The 19,845-nt window shown below is 32.1% G+C and overlaps 1 protein-coding gene across 1 annotated transcript; it reads left to right on the top strand.

The window, feature by feature from the left end:
* Positions 1-1,183: 1,183 nt before the first annotated feature.
* On the top strand, positions 1,184-19,572 carry LOC106051594 (conserved oligomeric Golgi complex subunit 5-like). Its single transcript, XM_056026677.1, has 21 exons — positions 1,184-1,320; positions 4,583-4,722; positions 5,394-5,451; positions 5,645-5,699; positions 5,975-6,044; positions 6,934-7,054; positions 8,731-8,861; positions 9,830-9,995; positions 10,204-10,313; positions 10,850-10,927; positions 12,376-12,463; positions 12,752-12,950; positions 13,704-13,865; positions 14,426-14,525; positions 14,884-14,994; positions 16,130-16,296; positions 16,485-16,613; positions 16,726-16,911; positions 17,558-17,684; positions 18,190-18,269; positions 19,442-19,572. Exons 1-21 carry the CDS (start codon positions 1,275-1,277, stop codon positions 19,545-19,547), a joined length of 2,430 nt encoding a protein of 809 aa, XP_055882652.1. The 5' UTR covers positions 1,184-1,274; the 3' UTR covers positions 19,548-19,572.
* The last annotated feature ends 273 nt before the right edge of the window (positions 19,573-19,845 follow it).

The following is a 19,845-nucleotide window of genomic DNA, read 5'->3' as shown; positions in this document are numbered from 1 at the left end:
ACTCAAAATCGGCCACCGAAGTCCACCCAGGCAGGCTTCAATATTTTCAAAAAGAACATCTATAGGGCAGATGATGTAAAGTTCATCTGTTTTTGTGGCCTACGGTTAACGAGGGTGTCAGGTAGCCAGCACAACGACCAACCGCCTTTACTTTTCCCCAACTAATGGCAGGTACCCATTAGAGCAAAGTGTACTCAGAGGCGCCCAAAGATTCAGAAGTTGAAAATCCCAGGATTCGAACCCGAGACCCGGGTTCGGAAGCCAAGCGCTTTAACGCTCAGCTACCGCGCCTTCCCCTGGCCTAACTGAAGTGTTATAATTTATTATTTGAATTTTCAAAAAGAATGGGAGATTAATAAATAAAATGTTCAAGAATTTGCACTTTACAAGATTACTATTCGTTTTAAATTAGGTCTAGCTTATAATGCATACTAATTAGCTTTTTCTCTTTAAAAAACTGCTTGCATAACTAATTTTAAAAATTAGATTTTTCGCTTTCAGAAAAAAAAAGTAGCCGTTGCATCAGAACTTTGAATGGTCTAAGATATTGTGATGTCGGATTTTCAATATCTTTTCTAGTTTACGAGATCTAAACATGACGGACGGACAGACATTTCGCACAAAACTAATAGCGTCTTTTCCCCTTTCGGGAGCCGCTAAAAATATTGATTCTTGTGTTGTCAGGTAAAAGAAATAATTGTGCAAAATTTCAGCTTGATCCAAGATTGGGTGTGGGAGAAAGAACACATTTTCTACTAGAGTTGATATAAGCTTTGTAGTAGGCCCTACTTGTGGTTATAGATTAATTGGTCTTTAAAAAAAGGGAATAACCTACTTCTTAAATCTACTTATACGTAATATTAAATGCAAATAAAAACACTCATTTTGGGGATTTTCAAATTTTCCTCCCTTCCCCTAGCTACGCCACTGAAGCCAGGGCTGATTGTAAAAAATATAGAAAAGAGGTGGGGGGTCTACATCTATTTCGCCTTTATTTGGATTATCTTTACTATACTAAATGTAGCATGTATATTTTTCTTGATATCAAGAGCTGAATATAGAATTTAGTTATAGGCCTATTATTGGTTTCTTTTACGTATCTACTTTTTATCTAGAAGTGCTTTTAGGTTATGGTCAAGATTTCGTTCACGTGGCACTAAATAATATATATATAGATTATATAGTTAAGTGCTAAAATGTCTATTATTTATCGATTATTAATACTATTTTTACCTGACACTTAGGATTAATCTCTGTTAATTTTATACTGCTACATGCTAATAATGGACCCGGTTGTTTGGAAACAATGGGAAGAAGACGGTATTTATTTTGTTTAATTTCTTTTACGTCACATATATAGATTAGATCTAGAGTACATTCAATGTAAAATGTTAATTTTGATTGGGCCTAGTGTAATAAGTAATACTGTAGATCTCTAGATTCTTGTCTAGCTAGAGTAGATGTATCATGTACTTGTAGTGTTTATAATAGTATTAATAGAGTCTAGTATTTAATAGTAATAGTTTATTTTACACTACTCACTACTGAGTTGAGTCAGTGAGTGACACTGAGTCTGAGTGACAAAACACTATCTAGATCTAGTAACTAGCCACTCACTGCCACTGCCAGTCTAAGTCTTGAGTCTAGACCTACACTTACACTAACTTGAATAAGTCTTAGAAGCTACACTAACTAACTATAAATCTCAGTATAATTTATAAACTAGGAATTGGATCATATTATAATAAATTATAATTAGATTTTATTAGATCTATAGACAGTAGATTCTTATATTAGGCACACCGTATTCGGGAACTAGGTCAAATTTTTATTTTATTTTTTTATTTGGTGACGGTTTAACTTACAAAAAAACTGAAAGCAGATTCTTATTCTGCAACTAAAGGACTATAAAAATAGCTGTGTTTCTTTAAATTACCACTCATAGTCAAGATTTTATTTTAAAATAAATCAGGTCACTTCATGCTCCTATAATAAACGCAGTTTTTGTGCTTTCTCCTTTAGCGCACATTGAGCACCGTTAAGAAACACCACTATGTTATTGCTAATAAATTATATCTGTGTTAATTAAAAATTATTTAGATTGTATTAAAAGAAGTAGATTCACTTCTGCAATATCATATGTATTTATAGTATATTGCCTCTCTCTCTCTCTAGATATATATATATGAGCCTACCTACATAATCTATGTGTAGAAACAGACAGAAATAAATCTATATAATTATAGATCTATAAATTAATTATTATAATTTAATAAAGATGATATTTTCAACTAGGCTACATGTATTCTCTCTTTCTTTTAATTCCCATCCAAGGACCCTCTTCTTTTCATAATTTGGATGTTCGTTTTGTTAGACCTTAACATCCCCTCCCTCCCATAGATGCTTATAATTCTTTTCATGACTCTCTCCCCCTTCCCTCCACTGCCTGTATGATAGGTTGTGACACTACACGCTTAGTGTATACCTCTCCTCACCACCAGCACTCGCCTGGCGTGATCACCTGCAGTGGGCATGGTCTCTGGCTTCAAATTATCTTACAGCAATACAGCACAACTAAATGTCAATTGTTAAATATATTATATATTATATATTCTAGATATCTCGATCTAGGTCACATTTATTTATTGAAAAAAATCATAGATTTATTAATCCCAATAATATTTCTTATTACGATTTTGCCTTGTGCACTATAGGAGAATGTGTTTAATTCATTATTATTAATTGAAACACCTCCTTTTTTAATTTTATTTAACAGCTAACAGTATGAATGTGATTGGAATGTCTTTCTAAAGATGTTTTGATAGATCCACCAGCCTACGACCAAACAGGCTCATAATATAGCCTTCATCCCTTATATGGGTATGAATTGCCGGGGGAGGTTTAAACAATAGCTTTACATACTTGGTTACCGAGAATCTAAAAAACTGCCATCTGCTTTGGAAAAGCGGAACAAAAATACAGGAACTTATCTAAAATTGGACATGCACTGTCCCGAAACATCGTTTTTAGCTCCAAACATAAAAACAAATTAATTATAAACAAAAAAAAGCGACGTGTTTCTTAAAGGAGAATTCGATGAGCTGTGCCTAATATAAGAAGCTACTATATATACTTTCTACATAGTCATAGTCTATACTATATTTATAATTATAATATAGTATACTATAGATAATCTATACTGTCTATAAATCTAATTATTATTATTATAGAATATTATAGATATAAACAGACTAGTTTCGGGATGGCTAAGGTTAAAGTAACAGTACTAACACTGACACTTACACAGTTACTTGATTTACAGTCAGTGGCCGTAACTGGCGTTACACTGATTAATTATTTACGGCTATTTGCGGTATGATAATTTATAGTACTTAAAATTAATACTATTTTTATAATTATTAATAGAATCTAGTCACTGTTACAGTCATGGCACGATTAGGAATTGGATATATATAGATATAAATCTAATAATAGAGATCTATATATAATATATATATTTGTTTCGAAAATAAGGGAAGTCTTGACTTAGACTTAGTCACTTAGAGTACAGTTAAAGACAATGACGTGACTGGTAAAAACAGTACTATGTTTTAGGAGGAGATAGCGAAATATCAGACGATGTAAACAGACTAGTTTCAAGATGGCTTGGAGATAAGAAGCTTGTTATGAAGCTTCATTACTATTAAACTTGTTCGACATTCAGTATCAGCGTCGACTAACTTCTATTGATTGTTCGGCCTTTTGCCGGTGTTATTGGATTTTGTTGAGTTTGGTTTATCTGCATTCGACACAGCAGAAGTGCCTAACAATAGATTATAGATCTAGTCAATATAGATCTTCTATGTAGTCTACTTACTTTCTAGTGGTTCTAGTAAGTCACTGGGCTGACTCAATGACAGATCAGAGTAACTGAATGTAACTTAAGTTAGAGTAAGTAGCTTGAGTAACCCTAACAGTCTAACTAACAGTACTACTCAACAGTTTTGAGACTCACTTATGACCAGTTTGAGTTAAATACTATTCAGCAGTTAGAGCTACTTGATCTATTTTAGAGATCTATAAAAAAAATATTATATTAAAATATATCTAGATATAGACTAGATCTAGATTATTTTAGATCCATGCTGCATGCTATCATTGACCTCTAGAAAATAACTAGACTAGAAAGTAGACCTATATAGACTAGATCTATAATCTATCATTTATAAACATAAAAGTCACACTGAACTGCAGTATTGAGTTAAGTCTGAGTTTCTTAAGTAAACGTAAGCACACTAGATCATTAAGTTGGTTTATTGCAATTACATTACTATAAATTGTCGAAGGTTGGCTTTAAAATGTTTTTTGTACTATAAATAAAAGAGGATAGAAAGAAATAAGTTTTAAGTAAATTTCAAGCTAGATTTATGTAAAGCCGAAAAGATCTTTTTGTTTTCATATTTTCTTTAATAAAATTATTAAGGTAGGAGTTTTTGAATACAATGTAATTATTCAACTGACTTTTTTTTTTAACTATCCATAAATCTTAAAAATAATTTTATTTTTTTTTTTCAATCTTCAGAAATTTTCCGACACTTCCTGGATGAAAATTTTGATGTTAAAGCTCATGCGAATAAAGCCATTCAAGGTCAGGTTATTTCTGAACAGTTGGGAAAATTAGCAGAAGGTATAAGTTTGTTAGACAAAGAAATACATGCCCAGGTAAGTTAGTTGTGCATTCAATTAAAAGTCTTTGTTTCCATATTTAAACTAGAGTGAGGGAGGTATCAATACATGCATCAAAATACATATCTTTTAGAATATATATTTAAAATGTATATTTCACATAGTCTTAAAATATATTACTACAAAGGATGGTTAATAGTTTTCCCTAGATGTCAACCAACTTATTCTTCTTTTTTGAAGTAACATCTGTATTATATAAGATAAGAAGAAAACATTAATAAAAAATGTATTGTATTTTATCTCAAACCATGACTTACAAATCCTGACTTCTGTCTGGATAGAAAACTTTGGTAGTGAAACTTTTTGATGCAGTCGCTAACATGTCTTGATTTGGACATAGACTCTTCAAATTTAGAGAGCAACAGTGTGAGATGGCAAAATGTGTCAGAATCAACTTTTTAACTCAGTCAATAAATCTCTTCATTTTTAGGCTTAAGGACATTGTTCTACTCAAATGCTTAGTATTTCTTTGTTCTGCATAAACTACTCAAATCTACAGATCAAGATCCTAAAATGATACAATGTGTCAGAATCTAGATAGTTAAAAACAAATTTTGTAGTCTTAGTGCAGAAATAGATAAAATAACTGTACCTAAGTTGTAAAATATTTGTATGATTAAATGAATGAAGGATTTTTTTACATCCAGATTGTAACTCACCATGAAGACTTGCTGTCTCAAGCTACGGGTGTGGAAACTCTGGAAGGTGAGCTGGGTTTTTTTTTTTTTTGTTTCTGTTGTTTACATTTATCTTTTAATTTTTTTTTGTTTATTTAACATTTTATCAATTTTATAGGGGAAAACATTAACTGTTTCCTGCTAACAGGAAAAAAATCATATTTGACATTTAACTTTAAACATCTACGCTACATGATTAAAAATGTTTTCTTATTCTCCAGGCGTTCTACAAATGATGCAGACTCGCATCCAGTCTTTGCTCTCAGCTATGGATAGGTAAAGTGTTCTGTGTAACAAAATCCACTGTTTAAAACATGTCATTCTTTAATAGTCATCATTAAAATTAGAGTCTGGAAATGTGCATAAAATTTTTTTATTTTTTTTTTATGACAAATCATCATATCATCTATTTTAGCCCTTTGTTATATATAATATAATATTAGGTATTTTTTGTTTCTAAATGCAAAGTAGCTTCAGAAATACAAATTGTTTTTTTTTTTTTTAACTGTTTATTTGAAATGCTGGTCTAATATAGTGAGCTATTTTTATAGGATAAGAACAAAAGTTTGTGAACCATACTCTAAAATTCTGGCTCGAACAGTACAGCTAAGAAACCTGCAGGTACACTTTTTGAGAATACTTTATTTAAACATTTATATATAAGCTAAAACTAATAATAAAGAATGTCCATATTATATGTTGCATAAAAGGGAAATGGGAGAATTTGTATTTATTTTATTTATCAACTTAATATAAAATATAGTGTATATTTTTTTAATAAAAAAAACAACAACTTTTTAAAGTCAAAATTTTATTTCTTTGACTGATTCTTTTTATCATAAAGCAATACATTCTCATAAATAAATGAAATATTAACATCTTTTTTTTTTCTGATAATACAAGCTATAGTTATCCATATTTTGTTTTTTATGAACTTTTTTTTTGTTAATGTCCAGATCTATTACTGTTAATGATCAATCAGGCTCTTTCACATTTCAGTTAGCGACTTATTGTTTTTCTTTAAGTAGAAAAATACATTTGAATATTTGTTTCAAAGAAAGATTTGTGTACCTGAGTGACATAAACTGTTTGGTTGCTTATCAAGGGGGCTTGAGTTCAAATCTCAATTCAAGATGAGTTGATTTGCTGACTGCCTAAAGGCAGCACAGAAACCTTCTCCCAGATACTCCCTCCTTTAATAGGTCCACAAAAGAGATTGGGAGATTGGACCTGAGTGCACTGAGCATGCTTTTAACATGAAAGTTGTGCTATTTGGAAAAAAAAAATGTTCAGATATAAATTAGGATTACTAGCTTTGAGGGTGTTTCAGAGTTTAGTTATATAGTGACTAAAACATTCACATATTTTTCTATGTAAAGAAAAGAAATAAGCGTTTAGTGACCATTCTTAAAATGACTGAGCTTTACTTCCTTTTTTTACATGCTACAAATCTTGTTAAACAAAAATGCCAAACAATTTTAACATCTTAAAAAATGTTTGCCATCAAAAGGAAACATGTGACCTATTGAGGCGAATTATTCGCATTATGTACTTGAGCAGACGCCTACACAGTCAGTTGGAAGGGGGAGCAAGGGAGATCACTAAAGCAGCACAAAGTTTAAATGAACTGGGTAAGTTAGTTGAATATAATAAAAGGGGACATAAATAAATCCCTCTCAAAATATTCAATGACATTTCGCTTTTTGTTTTTCCATGGCCTATTTATAAATAGTCTAGCCTCATATACAATGATATTGCCAATCTATGTAGTTGTCACAATCTCGAAGTTGACCATCTAAAATAACCTGCTGACTGTAGTCTTTTTACATCACTTAATTTTGTTTGCGTCAGAATATTTGATTATATTATCTCCAACACACAGCAGACATCATTATCGTAAACTTCATGAGAGGGATTCTATTTGTTTGATTTATAAATACAATGAGAAAAATACTTTTTGAATTAATTCTCTTTTATAGGAAGTCAGAATCAGTATTAGACTCAAAACATATAAAACATTTTATTATTAGCTCTAAGCACTATTGAAAACAATTAATATATCAAACTTAATAGCCAATCTTTAATATATAATATATTTAACAATTGACGTTTAGTTGTGCTGTATTGCTGTTAGATAACAAAGTTCTCAAATTCCCATTAGTGAATTTCGTCAACAGACAAGCCAGTAAATGTCTCCATATTATCTTAGCCTGACTGCTTCTTTTGTAGCCTTAAGAATAATCTTGTCCATGAATAATGTCTAACCATCCTACTTCCAGCTACTATCAAGTATTAAGGCGATTTTTCTGTTTGCCTTTCAAAATGTAAACTTGTACAAGGACAAGCTGATTAAACTTGTACAAGGACAAGCTGATTAGCTGTTTGTTTTATTTCCCTGGTATCTCTTACCATGTAGTTGTTTAAATCATTGACGCACAAAGGCATTCATTCTTCTCACAGTCCAAGCATTCATTCTTCTCACAGTCCAAGCATTCATTCTTCTCACAGTCCAAGCATTCATTCTTCTCACAGGCCAAGCATTCATTCTTCTCACAGGCCAAGCATTCATTCTTCTCACAGTCCAAGCATTCATTTTCCAGCTTTCACATCCTTATAGAAGTATGGAAAATATCTGTGATGAGTAACACTTCAGTCAGTAGGATATGTTTGATGGTCTATTCTAAGCAAATATTCACAGATATTTGTAACAGAAATTTGTTTTTCCTTGAGTTGACTCTCTTTTGAATCATGCATGATTGGGAGGCATTAGCCATAGCCATAACGCCCAACCCCCTCTCCCCTTTCCCCTCTTAACTCTAAATCTCATATTAACTTCATAAACCATACATTTATGTATGGGGTATTTTGCATTGCATGATTTAAATAAGAAAATTAAAGTTGTTAGAAAATTCTAATTATATGTTTTAAAAAAATGCAGACAATGTTCTTGTTAAACTCTATGCTGTCTGGAGTAGATTATATGTCACAACTGACTGTACCTATTGGGAAATGAGTAAATGTTTGAAATAACTTAATTCAATGTAACCAGATAGAAAAAATCCATTCATTATCACAGACATTTAGTAAACTTAAGAAGAAAAAAAAAAGGGGGGGGGGGAATCTAATTATGAGTTTGCTATAATAAAATTTGAGGTTAAAAATAAAAATTGACTACATGTTTTGCATATGGAAATAAAATGTTTAATATAGTATAACTGCAATACAGGACATGTCTTCACTGAGATCTCTAATGACTACATTAAGTCAATTCAATAATTTTGCTCTTTCTTGATGTCTCTCTGTACAGATTATATATGTCAAGGTGTAGATTTGAGTGGTGTGGAAATTATTGATCAAGATCGAAGGTTAGTGAAACAGGCAAGAAAAGAAGTTGAGACCCAGGCCCAGAAAATGTTAGAACAAGGGATGGCCACTCAGGTAATGGACTTGTAAAATGTTTGTTTTACATGTTTGGGATGTTCCTTCAGAGTTGAAGATAGTTTACTTCCTAGTCCAAACCTCCCGCAGGACGACGGGGGATGACAGCGGGCAGGGTTTGAACCCTGGACCATCGATAAATCCAAACTACAGTCCAGCACACAAACCGCACGACCAGGCAGCCATCCTTGAACTGTTTATTATCAGTGGCTTGTACTTTTTCCTATTCACCAAATTAAAAGTTTATAATATAATTTCTTTAACCCCCTAGTTTCCTGTTACATCCTCCAATTTCTTGTTGTTTGCTCAGACACTTTGTAATTACAGCATCCAAATCTTTACCTGCTTTTCCTGTTCTGATTTAGTTAGCCTTATCAACTCTTTTAAATACCGTAATAGAGCTACAGTTATTAAGTTATTTGTAATTTTTATTTTCAAATTAATGACAATATTCAAGCTAATTTTTGTTAGTGCAGGGCTATCAAGTGTACTAACAGTGATAAACATAAAATCTAAGCTTTAGTGTTTAAGATTTGAGTTACATTATTATATAATCAAGTGAAAAGCTGCAGTGAACATATTTTCCTTGAATTTTATCTATACATTTCTCATAGACTCACAGAGTCTAGTCTTGGTGATGTCTTTGATGTCTTACATAATCAACTTTGTAAACCCCCCCCCCCCCCCCCCCCCCCCCCCAACATTGACACATGTTCTGATGGAACGCAATGGCTTCAAACCTGAATGCTTTTTTTTTTTTCAATAATCTGAAACCTAAAAGCACAATTTTTTTCATTCAATGTTTCTATTTCAAGTATTTTGTAGATAGGCATTATATTTTCAGTATGCAGTGGTAATCTGAAATACATTTTTTGAATAGTTATATTTCAAATTTAGTTAATATTGTCAAGTATTTTATTGTTGCTGTATTTTAGCATTAAATACTTCCATACTTCTTTATGTCTTAGAACCAGACAGCTGTTGCCACATCCCTGCAAGTGTTCTATAACCTGGGCTCCCTGCATACAGTTGTTGACCGTGTAGTGGCTGGATGTCGAGCCACCCTTCACCAGCAGGTCAGGGCTTGTTTAGATGTCCAAGCCTTGACCATGGCTTCTGGAGGTTCTGCTAGAGGTCAGTAAAGATTTGTGGACCAGTAAAAAAAAAAGTGTGACATTTTAAAATTGTTATTATGAGTTAGAAAATTGATTTTTTTCTACTTTAACAATAAAAACATCTTCTTTTAATGGATTTTTTTTTGTTGTTGGTTTTTTTTTGTATAATTTCTTTTTTTATTTAGCTTGTAAACCCAATAGATAAATTTATTGTTCTATATTAACAGCCCCAGGCCGTGCTGCCATGCCTGCCCCCAGTAACATCCCAGTGCTCAGAGCCAACATGTGGACCAACATGGAGAAACTAATGGATAACATATACTCAGCTTGTGTTCAGGTCAGCCACCACCATTGTTGTTGCTAGAGCTCAGGGGGAAAGAAAACATTTTCTCATCTAAAAAATGATTTGGTCAGCAATGATGTTCTGTGTAGACCAAGTCAAACAGAAGTCCAAACATTCCATATTTGTTGGAGAGTACTTGTTTACCTTTGTTGTCCAGTAATTTTGTCACATAAGTAGACTTCAATTGACAAAGTTGGCATTCTGAGAAACCATGCCTCAATTGGTTAGGATTCTTACTTTAAGGTCATCTGTTGCCTCGTCCTTGTGTGTCTGGTCGAGAGGCAAATAATTGTGTTGATCATGGTGGGATAGTTTTTCTATTAGTTAGATGTTTATACCTGTTAATTAACGTTTCTAACATATAACAGAAAAATAGTTTTTAAAAAGACAACAATAAAAACTGTCAACTGCTTTGTCTTTCTAAATGGCATATTCATTATCGAACAAACCTGTAGAACGTGCCAGTAATTAACTAGTGCTAATATTACCTTGTGCCGATAATTTTGAATGTCATGTATTATGTTCTTCAGGTTCAACACCTTCAGAAAGTTCTAGTTAAAAAGAGAGATCCAGTGTCACATGTTTGTTTTATTGATGAGCTGGCGAAGGTAAAATTTGACTTCATTTTGTTTTGTTTTAGAAGAGATACAGAAAGCATTAAGATAATCAATGTTTTATTCCCTACACATTGTATTATTTGCAAAATATTGATCTTTTTCTTTATTTTATGCAATGATCTAAATGAGCCTCCCCCACCCCCTTCCCTTTTTTTTTCAATGTTTCTTAGCCAAATCTATTAATATAGTAGAAGCAGTTCGGTTTTCCTAATAATTAACCCTGCATTTCATTCAAAGATAGGATGTAGAGTTGACTACTCTTATTGTTGCATCCCTAGATCTAAAAACCAAGTGTACAAAAGACTCTATTGATAAGCAGAGGTTTATATGGTACAAGTGTTTCCTAGAATGTACTATGTTAGTGGTAAAGTAGAAAATCTTGGCATTCCATTAAATGCTTAACATTTCAAGCACAGTTGGAAGTAACTGTGCTATTTTTAACTGACTAGAATAACTGTTTCACAAAGTCTAAAATGTTCAATCTCGAAAGCTTTTAGAAATAAACTTGACACCAATGAAAGAAAGAACAAGTTAGTAAGATATTATTTGAACATTTAAATTCACCTATTATGTCTTTTTTTTTTCATCATTATCAAGCTCTTTAAAATAATGAAGAATAATCATAATAATAATAGTCCACATTATTAAAAAGAAAATTTTTTTAAAAAATAGTTTTTACTAGCTAGTCTACAAATCAAAATAATAAAATGCATAAACATTTAAACACTTGGCAGTGAGTCAAACTAAGAGGTGCTATCTAACAACTCCATCATAGATGGCCGATAGTATATTTCATTGTCATCATTTGTTATCCCTTCTTGCACATTTTCTATGGCCATTTAAAAATTTGGCTGACAGTAGAGTTATCTTAACTTATAAATTACAGACTTATCTTCAAAAATAGAATATAATTGCACACTAGTCGAGGTGATTAAATGAAAAAAAAACTTAATTTCTTGTTCGTTTAATTCTTTCTCCTAAAACCACTTATTGTCAGGATATCCGCGGCCTCCTGAAATTCCAGGATGTCCTTGAATCTCCTGGAATTTCAGAAAAAATAAAAAAGTCCTGGAAATCTCCTGGAATTTTAAAATATCTCTTTCAATGTCCTGGAATTTCGCCGATCGAAAAAAAAAAGGTATAAAAAAAATTCTGCACCATTGCTGCGGATTGTGTATAAGGCACAACCAATTTTTTTTTTTTTTTTTTATGAACAGAGTCAATTCATTGAAGCTTTAGTTAAATACAATTCAATGACTCCAATGTTATTGATATTTTTTTCCACTTGCACATTTGACTAAATATTTGCTAAGTAAAATTTGAAGCTCTAATTTATTTTTTTTTATTAGTATGTGAAACCATCGAATTTATCAAATTCACTGTTTAAAATTAAAAGTCCTGTAACTAATAAATATTGATTGCTCTTCAACCAACTTCAGCATCATCACAGTGATGTGAATATCATTCAGGCTTTCTGGGAGGATGTCACAAAGATGTTGACTCTTGAATTCAACACTGCTGCTGAGCGTAAGTAAATTCCTCAATAAATATGAAGTCTCGGTGTAATTTTTAGATTTTTCTACAAATCTTAGTGTCATTTCTATTTGTATACAAATTTTAGAGGTTCACTGTATCCATACACCAATTTTAGCATTCTTGCTAAATCATTATACATAACTTGATAACCATTTTAGCATTCTTGCTAAATCATTATGCATAACTTGATAACCCACACCCACAAAGAATGCAATGATTAATTTTGCTATTACATTTATAACATTTTTCTGTGATATTTTTTTCATTTTGAAATTTCAGATTCTTCATTCCTGAAGCAGTCATTTGAAGGGGAGTACCCTAAGCTTCTTAGGCTCTACAATGACTTGTGGCGTCGGCTGCAGCAGTTTAGCATAGCACTTAGTGTGACACCTAGTGCTGGAAATGTCGATATTATTCCAGCTGGTGAGACAGAGGAAGACTTCTTTGCCCAGACAGAGAAAGCCAGGCAGCAATATGAGTAAGTGTTAGAACATCATGTCCAGCATTTGTATAGAATGCATCTTCACTAACTAGTTCTAAAACATACATAGTTCTAATGGTACTACAAGAAACTTCATTTTCATCATTATCTGTGACTGACATTATATCATATTTTCTATCTAGGCCTGTGTAAGGTTCTATAGTTAAGTCAACTGATCATCCATCAGAAGTATTATTGACAATCAGGTTCAATGTTTTATTTGTTGCTTGTAAGCTGTTATGTCCAGTTTCTAACATACTAATTTATTAATAACCTGAAACTTAAATATGTATTCTATACACACTTTTCTCCGGTCTTTCTCCATGGAGAAAGGTGGTTGACAGATCTTTTGTGGTGCCCCAATGGTCCAACAGACCAAGGGATAGGTGAAGGTGGTGACACAAGTTTATTTGTTCTGTTTCAGTTCTTGAGAAATTAAAATCACAACAACAACAAAAAAAATGTTTAGGCCTAAAAAAATAGAATGTTATGTATTCTGTCTGTGTGTAAATATATTTGTTAATTATTATAGTTAATTGTTCATAATAACTAGAAGCTTTGTAGAGCAGTAAGTAACTTCATTTTGGCAAATGTTTGATCAATTATATATCTGTGCATCTTTGATTATTCAATCATAGCTTTAACTACTTCCATCCTAATGGATCTGAAAATATTTGAATTGTAAATAAAATGTATTGTGTTTTTTTATTAAAATTGCTTTAATTTTCTTTTTTTTTTCTTTTATGATAGTTCTGAGAAAGTTTTACGTGAAACTCTAGCAACGTTTGAGAATGCCTACCTGCGAATGTCTTTGTCTAGACTCTTTGACAGCATCAACCTTGTGTTTACATCATCGTCTTCTAACCCGCCCACACCAGAGGAAGTAGACAATATAGTCAAGACTATAGCAAGGTCTTTGGTTGTTTTTTTGTTTTTTTTAAACATTGTTAACTCTTTCAGTCTCAGGTATTATTTTCCAGTTTTCAGGCAGAATGTGAAACTACCTATTTGCTCATTTGTAGTGCACAATTCAGTTATTTTTAAACTTCAATAACTTTTACATTTGATATATAATTGCAAATATAAAACTTATTAAAAAACTGAAATCTGGAGCTTGGTATGCCATGTCACTACCATTAGAAAAGCATTGTAAATAGAAAGTAGAAAAAGTAGTCCCCCTTCTTTAAACACATTGTAATATGTCAGAACTTGTTGAAAGAGAAAAAAAACATGGAGGTTTAAAAAAATGAAACTATTCTAGATACAGTTTTAAGCAATTAAAAATATTTCGAGAAGAAAGTAAATGAAACAACCCAAGGATGATGGGATCATAGATCCAACTGAAATGAGATTAGGAAAGAAAGAGTTAAATTGATCATTTTAAAAAATTATTACCTTTCCTTCTAAATTAAGTGTTTAAAAGCCATGTATTATCACAAAGATGTCCTGAAGTTTTGTAATTTGGTTCACAGTGAGTTGAATGTATCCAGTGGGGACACAAAGCTAAGTGTTACAGTAGCCAAGAATGTAGCCAAGACTGTCAAACTGTTTTGTGTCAAGAGTGAACAGCTGGTAAGTAGTTTGGACATTATTATTTTCTCTGTGTTTTGTTTTGGCAAACAGTCGAAAAATAGAACACATGAATAAAATTTTCTCCGGGTAACATTAGAATTGTCAGCTCTTGACCTTAACATATTTAGAGTGGATTTACTCACATATGTATGTTGGGCATATCTTTACCTTCTTTTTATGTTGCGTAAGCATATCTTGATCTCTACTTCTGATGGGGATATCTTGACCAATGTGTATACTGTGCCTATTTTGTCTTGTATGATGTACACATTTTGATCAAGAAGTCAGATGGAAATATATTGACATGTCTATTATTTTTATTTAGTTTGATGCCTTTTACTCATTATTTTTCTTCCAGCTGTCTACAGATGGGGAGGCCAGTCAAGTTATTGGACCTCTATCATCTGGCCAACTTCGTAATGTGGGCGTAGTGAATACATTGTTTCTCTTTCATCAGGCTGTATCAAAAGTAAGTTTTTACCTCTACAGGCAACAGTTTCCCAAACAATCAAATTTACTTGGGTTATATACCATACTACCTCAAATGCTTACACTGACTAAGTAAAATCATTAAGTAAACATGAGTTTAAAAAATAGTCTGCTAATAAAAAGAAAACAGCCCAGCGATTCTTTTTTCTATACAAACTCAACAGTTTTAAATTAAACAAGAAGATCCTTGAGACATTTTACGGCGCAACTGTACAAAATCTGCTAACATACGGAATAAGTTGTTGGCAAGGCAACGCCTCATCTAAACTGTTGCAACGTCTAGAAAACATCATTAAAAAAGCATCAAAAATTACACTCACAACATTACCACATTTAAAGGAACTTTTTGAACAAACGTGCCTAAGAAAAATCGAAAAAATCTTGGAAGACAACGTCCACCCGCTCCATCAGAACTACGCCAGGTCGTCGCGAAGTGGGCGACTGCTGTCAATCAAAACAAGAACGGAGTGGTACAAAAACTCGTTCGTACCTCACTCGGTCAGACGCTATCACCGCCACTCATTGATCAGGGAACATGAAATGCACCAAGATACCTGTGTGTAGTCGCTGAATGAACTCTTTATGTTGTCTGTTGTATATATGTGTATGTTTCTGTTGTGTTGTCTTTATATGAGAAACGAGTCCTTGTAATCACAACAAATTTCTGTAAGGATCAATAAAGCAGTCTTAGTCTTAGTCTTATTTTGAAACTTTGGCTTTATGGCCAACAAAATGGATAGATCTGTAGATTTTTATTGGTTTTATCAATGCTTTTTATTTTCCTTTTTATAATAGTCATACATTTTATTACTTCACTGTATGGAGTTACTTGTAAATTTAATTACTTAGAAAAAGAAATTTGATCCTTACAAGTATGAGTTTAGCTCTGAAACAATGTTTTTGCAGTTATGATTCAGAAATTTGTGTTACAAGAAAGTGCAATAAGAGTTTTTCATGAATAATCAGGCACTCATTGGAGATTATTTGTTCTAAAGTAGTCTAGACAATGTACATTTTCTTCCACAAGTAATACATCAGTTTCCATTTACACAATAGTTGAAGCTAATCAATAATGATGGTTAATGTTTTTTTTTTGTCTTGTGACTGTCTTCTAGGTATTGTCTGGCATCTCTCACTTCCCCGATGAAGCCCAACAGAGCATCACATCATCACTAGAGTTCATTGTCCAATTGATGGGCACAGCACTGCAGCCCCTGTTGTCCTCTATATCAGATGCCTTAGAAGCTATTATATTGACCATACATAGTGAAGACTTCTCTGGGTGAGACTAGCATTACACACACAACTTGTTATTGAAATGTATAACTGTGGATTACATTACATCTTCAAAAGGAAAATTCAAAACATGTATTAAAAAAAAAGCTATTTTCTTCACTTGTTTTCATTATAAATTAATTGTAACTATGGTGGCACTAGTGTTGTCTAATGGGTTCTCTTTGATCTCATCAGGCCAGCTCCCAGCAAGTCTGAAACAGAAGCCCCTTGTTCAGGTTACATGAAAGAACTTCAAAGTTTTATTGTCAGATGCCAGTCAGATTACTTGGCTCCATTCAAATGTAAAGATTTTATTCTTGACAGGTGCACACTTTTTCTCTCCTTGTCTTAGCATTAAACAAGCTTGAACAAGAAACATCTCCAGTGAGGCGTTCATTTATTAAAAGATTTTTTCTTTTTGTTTTTTCCTTATCAGCATCAATCCCCTGGCTTGTCGGTGTGTGGAGCTCTTTGTCCGCCATGCTAGTTTAGTGCGACCCCTTGGTGATGGAGGTAAACTGAGACTGGCTGCAGACTTTGCTCAAATGGAGTTGGCCATATCACCACTGTGCCGCAGGCCTGCAGATCTAGGAAAATCTTACAGGCTCTTGAGAGCGTTTAGGTAGGTAGCCTGTTAGGCTATTCACAGATAGAAATGTCTGTATCCTACCATGTCAGTAGTTCTTAAATGTGGTTCGCGGGTTCTGCATGATAAGCATAGGGGGTCCCCAGAAAGATGAAAGTTTAAATAATTTCTTTGCTAAAAGCCAGTTTATCTGATCAGATAATTTTAGTAATTTTCAACTCGCCCTTCAATTCTGTTTAATAAGTCTATAACATACTATCCTATGAAAACATTCTTCATTTAGATAATCCCAACTGGATGTTGAATCCTTTTGCGTATTGACAAACTTAGATCCCAATCTCAGTTGAATCCATACTAATCCATACTAATATTGAAATCTCCACAAACGAGGAACTTAATTTTCTAACGAGGAGATTTGTGGTTGCCACTTATAAGCATTAAGCCAGACATAAATACCTTTCATAAAATTTCATCATCATCCAAGTCATTTAATTTTCTACAACTTTATATTTTATAATCTTAGGAACACCTTTTTTTTTTTTTTTTTTTTTTAACTTATGTGCTATGAATTTATCTAGCTTTTCACTTAGGTGTCATGGGGCTGGTTTTGACTGTATACAGGGGGTCCCCGGGTGAAAAAAGTTTGAGAACCTCTGATTTAAGTTTTTTTTTCCTATTCCAGACCATTACTGTTTCAAACTCCTGAGCACATTTCACAGAGTCCAGCACTTGGAGAAATCATTCCATACAGTACAGTCTTGCAGTTTTTATTTGCTAGAGCACCTTCTGAGCTGAAATCTCCTCATCAGGTTTGTGAATACTCCCAGTGCCAGTAATGGGTCTTCAAACTTATAACATTTTCTTTCAAATCTGATTGCAGTGCATGGATTAGATAGATCTTCTATTGTTTTACTTATTTTTATTTTAAATCTTTAACAGGTTCTATTATTATTAAACACAGACAGATCTTAAATAATCTTTTATAGTTTCTTAAACTAGGGTGAGCTCTAGACATGACACACTGTTCATGTGTGGATGAGTCTGATTGGTTAGGATGCAGTTATTGAAATTTTAAGATCACTGCAACTTTCTGATAGTTGGATACATGTGGACAAAGCCTAAAGAGAATGTGGAGAGATTGATTAATTAACAAAAATAATTGATTGTGCAAAACAATTAATTTATTTAATATTTGTCCTCAATTCCATTTGTCTCACATTAGATTATGCTAAATATTGTCATATTTATGTATGCTCTTCAGTAAAAGAGATAAAAATGTGCCATTATTTAACATTTTGTCTTATTACACTCCAGGTGTCTGATTGGTCAGTTATCAGGTATTCTCAGTGGCTAGATGATCATACAGCAGAAACAGATAGATTGAAAATAATCAAGTAAGACAAGATTTAGTAAAAAAAAATAATTTTTTTTTAGAAATTCATGAAGTACAAAATAGTTTTTTCTACTGAAGTTTTCTATCTCAGCATATTTAGGTTATTTTCTACTGAAGTTTTCTATATCAGCATATTTAAATTATTTTCTACTGAAGTTTTCTATATCAGCATATTTAAATTATTTTCTACTGAAGTTTTCTATCTCAGCATATTTAAATTATTTTCTACTGAAGTTTTCTATATCAGCATATTTAGATTATTCTCTACTGAAGTTTTCTATCTCAGCATATTTAGATTATTTTCTAATGAAGTTTTCTATCTCAGCATATTTAAATTATTTTCTACTGAAGTTTTCTATATCAGCATATTTAGATTATTTTCTACTGAAGTTTTCTATCTCAGCATATTTAGATTATTTTCTAATGAAGTTTTCTATCTCAGCATATTTAAATTATTTTCTAATGAAGTTTTCTATATCAGCATATTTAGATTATTCTCTACTGAAGTTTTCTATCTCAGCATATTTAGATTATTTTCTAATGAAGTTTTCTATCTCAGCATATTTAAATTATTTTCTACTGAAGTTTTCTATATCAGCATATTTAGATTATTTTCTACTGAAGTTTTCTATCTCAGCATATTTAGATTATTTTCTAATGAAGTTTTCTATCTCAGCATATTTAAATTATTTTCTAATGAAGTTTTCTATATCAGCATATTTAGATTATTCTCTACTGAAGTTTTCTATCTCAGCATATTTAGATTATTTTCTAATGAAGTTTTCTATCTCAGCATATTTAAATTATTTTCTACTGAAGTTTTCTATATCAGCATATTTAGATTATTTTCTACTGAAGTTTTCTATCTCAGCATATTTAGATTATTTTCTAATGAAGTTTTCTATCTCAGCATATTTAGATTATTATTGTGTATGTGATCTAGGGGTTAGGACTTTCTCATCATAGTTTTTTAGAAGATTTTAGCTGGTTTTAATTTGTGTGCTTTTAACAATTAGTTTATTTATAGTCTTATACTCTTAGATTTCATCATCCTCATCAAAATTTTGTCACTTGCTTAAAGTAGAATGAATAAGAAACAGTATATCCTCTTCTAATAGTTTTGAACCCAGGCCACAACATTTAATTCTAATCAACATTTGTCATCTCTCTCAGGGGTGCCCTGGAAGCTTATGCCAAACTAATACGCCAGAAACAAGGCAAAGAATACACAGCTGTCTACCCTATCATGTTAGACTTACTACAGAGAGGTTTACACTGAACTATATAAAACAGATTTATATAAACAGACATGTACATACACAATTTTAATCTTTTTTTTTTTTTCAATTATTATTATATAATATTACTTGGGCCTTTTTTTTTTTTTTTTAAGTTGACCATATATTTTTTTATGCTGTGATAAATTTGTGTCTGTTGCTATTTTTATTATGTTAGTTTTGAATTGCCAACTGTATGATCTGTACTTTATGTCAAATGTACATATACAATGAATAGTTTCCTAAGTATTTCAGTCTGTGCTGATACACACATGGAGCTTAGGTTGTAATGAGGGATAT

Source organism: Biomphalaria glabrata, chromosome 4 (assembly GCF_947242115.1).
Source record: "Biomphalaria glabrata chromosome 4, xgBioGlab47.1, whole genome shotgun sequence".
Taxonomy (NCBI): domain Eukaryota; kingdom Metazoa; phylum Mollusca; class Gastropoda; family Planorbidae; genus Biomphalaria; species Biomphalaria glabrata.
Note: the sequence above shows the minus strand (reverse complement) of the source record. Positions and strands in the feature narration are given on the sequence as shown.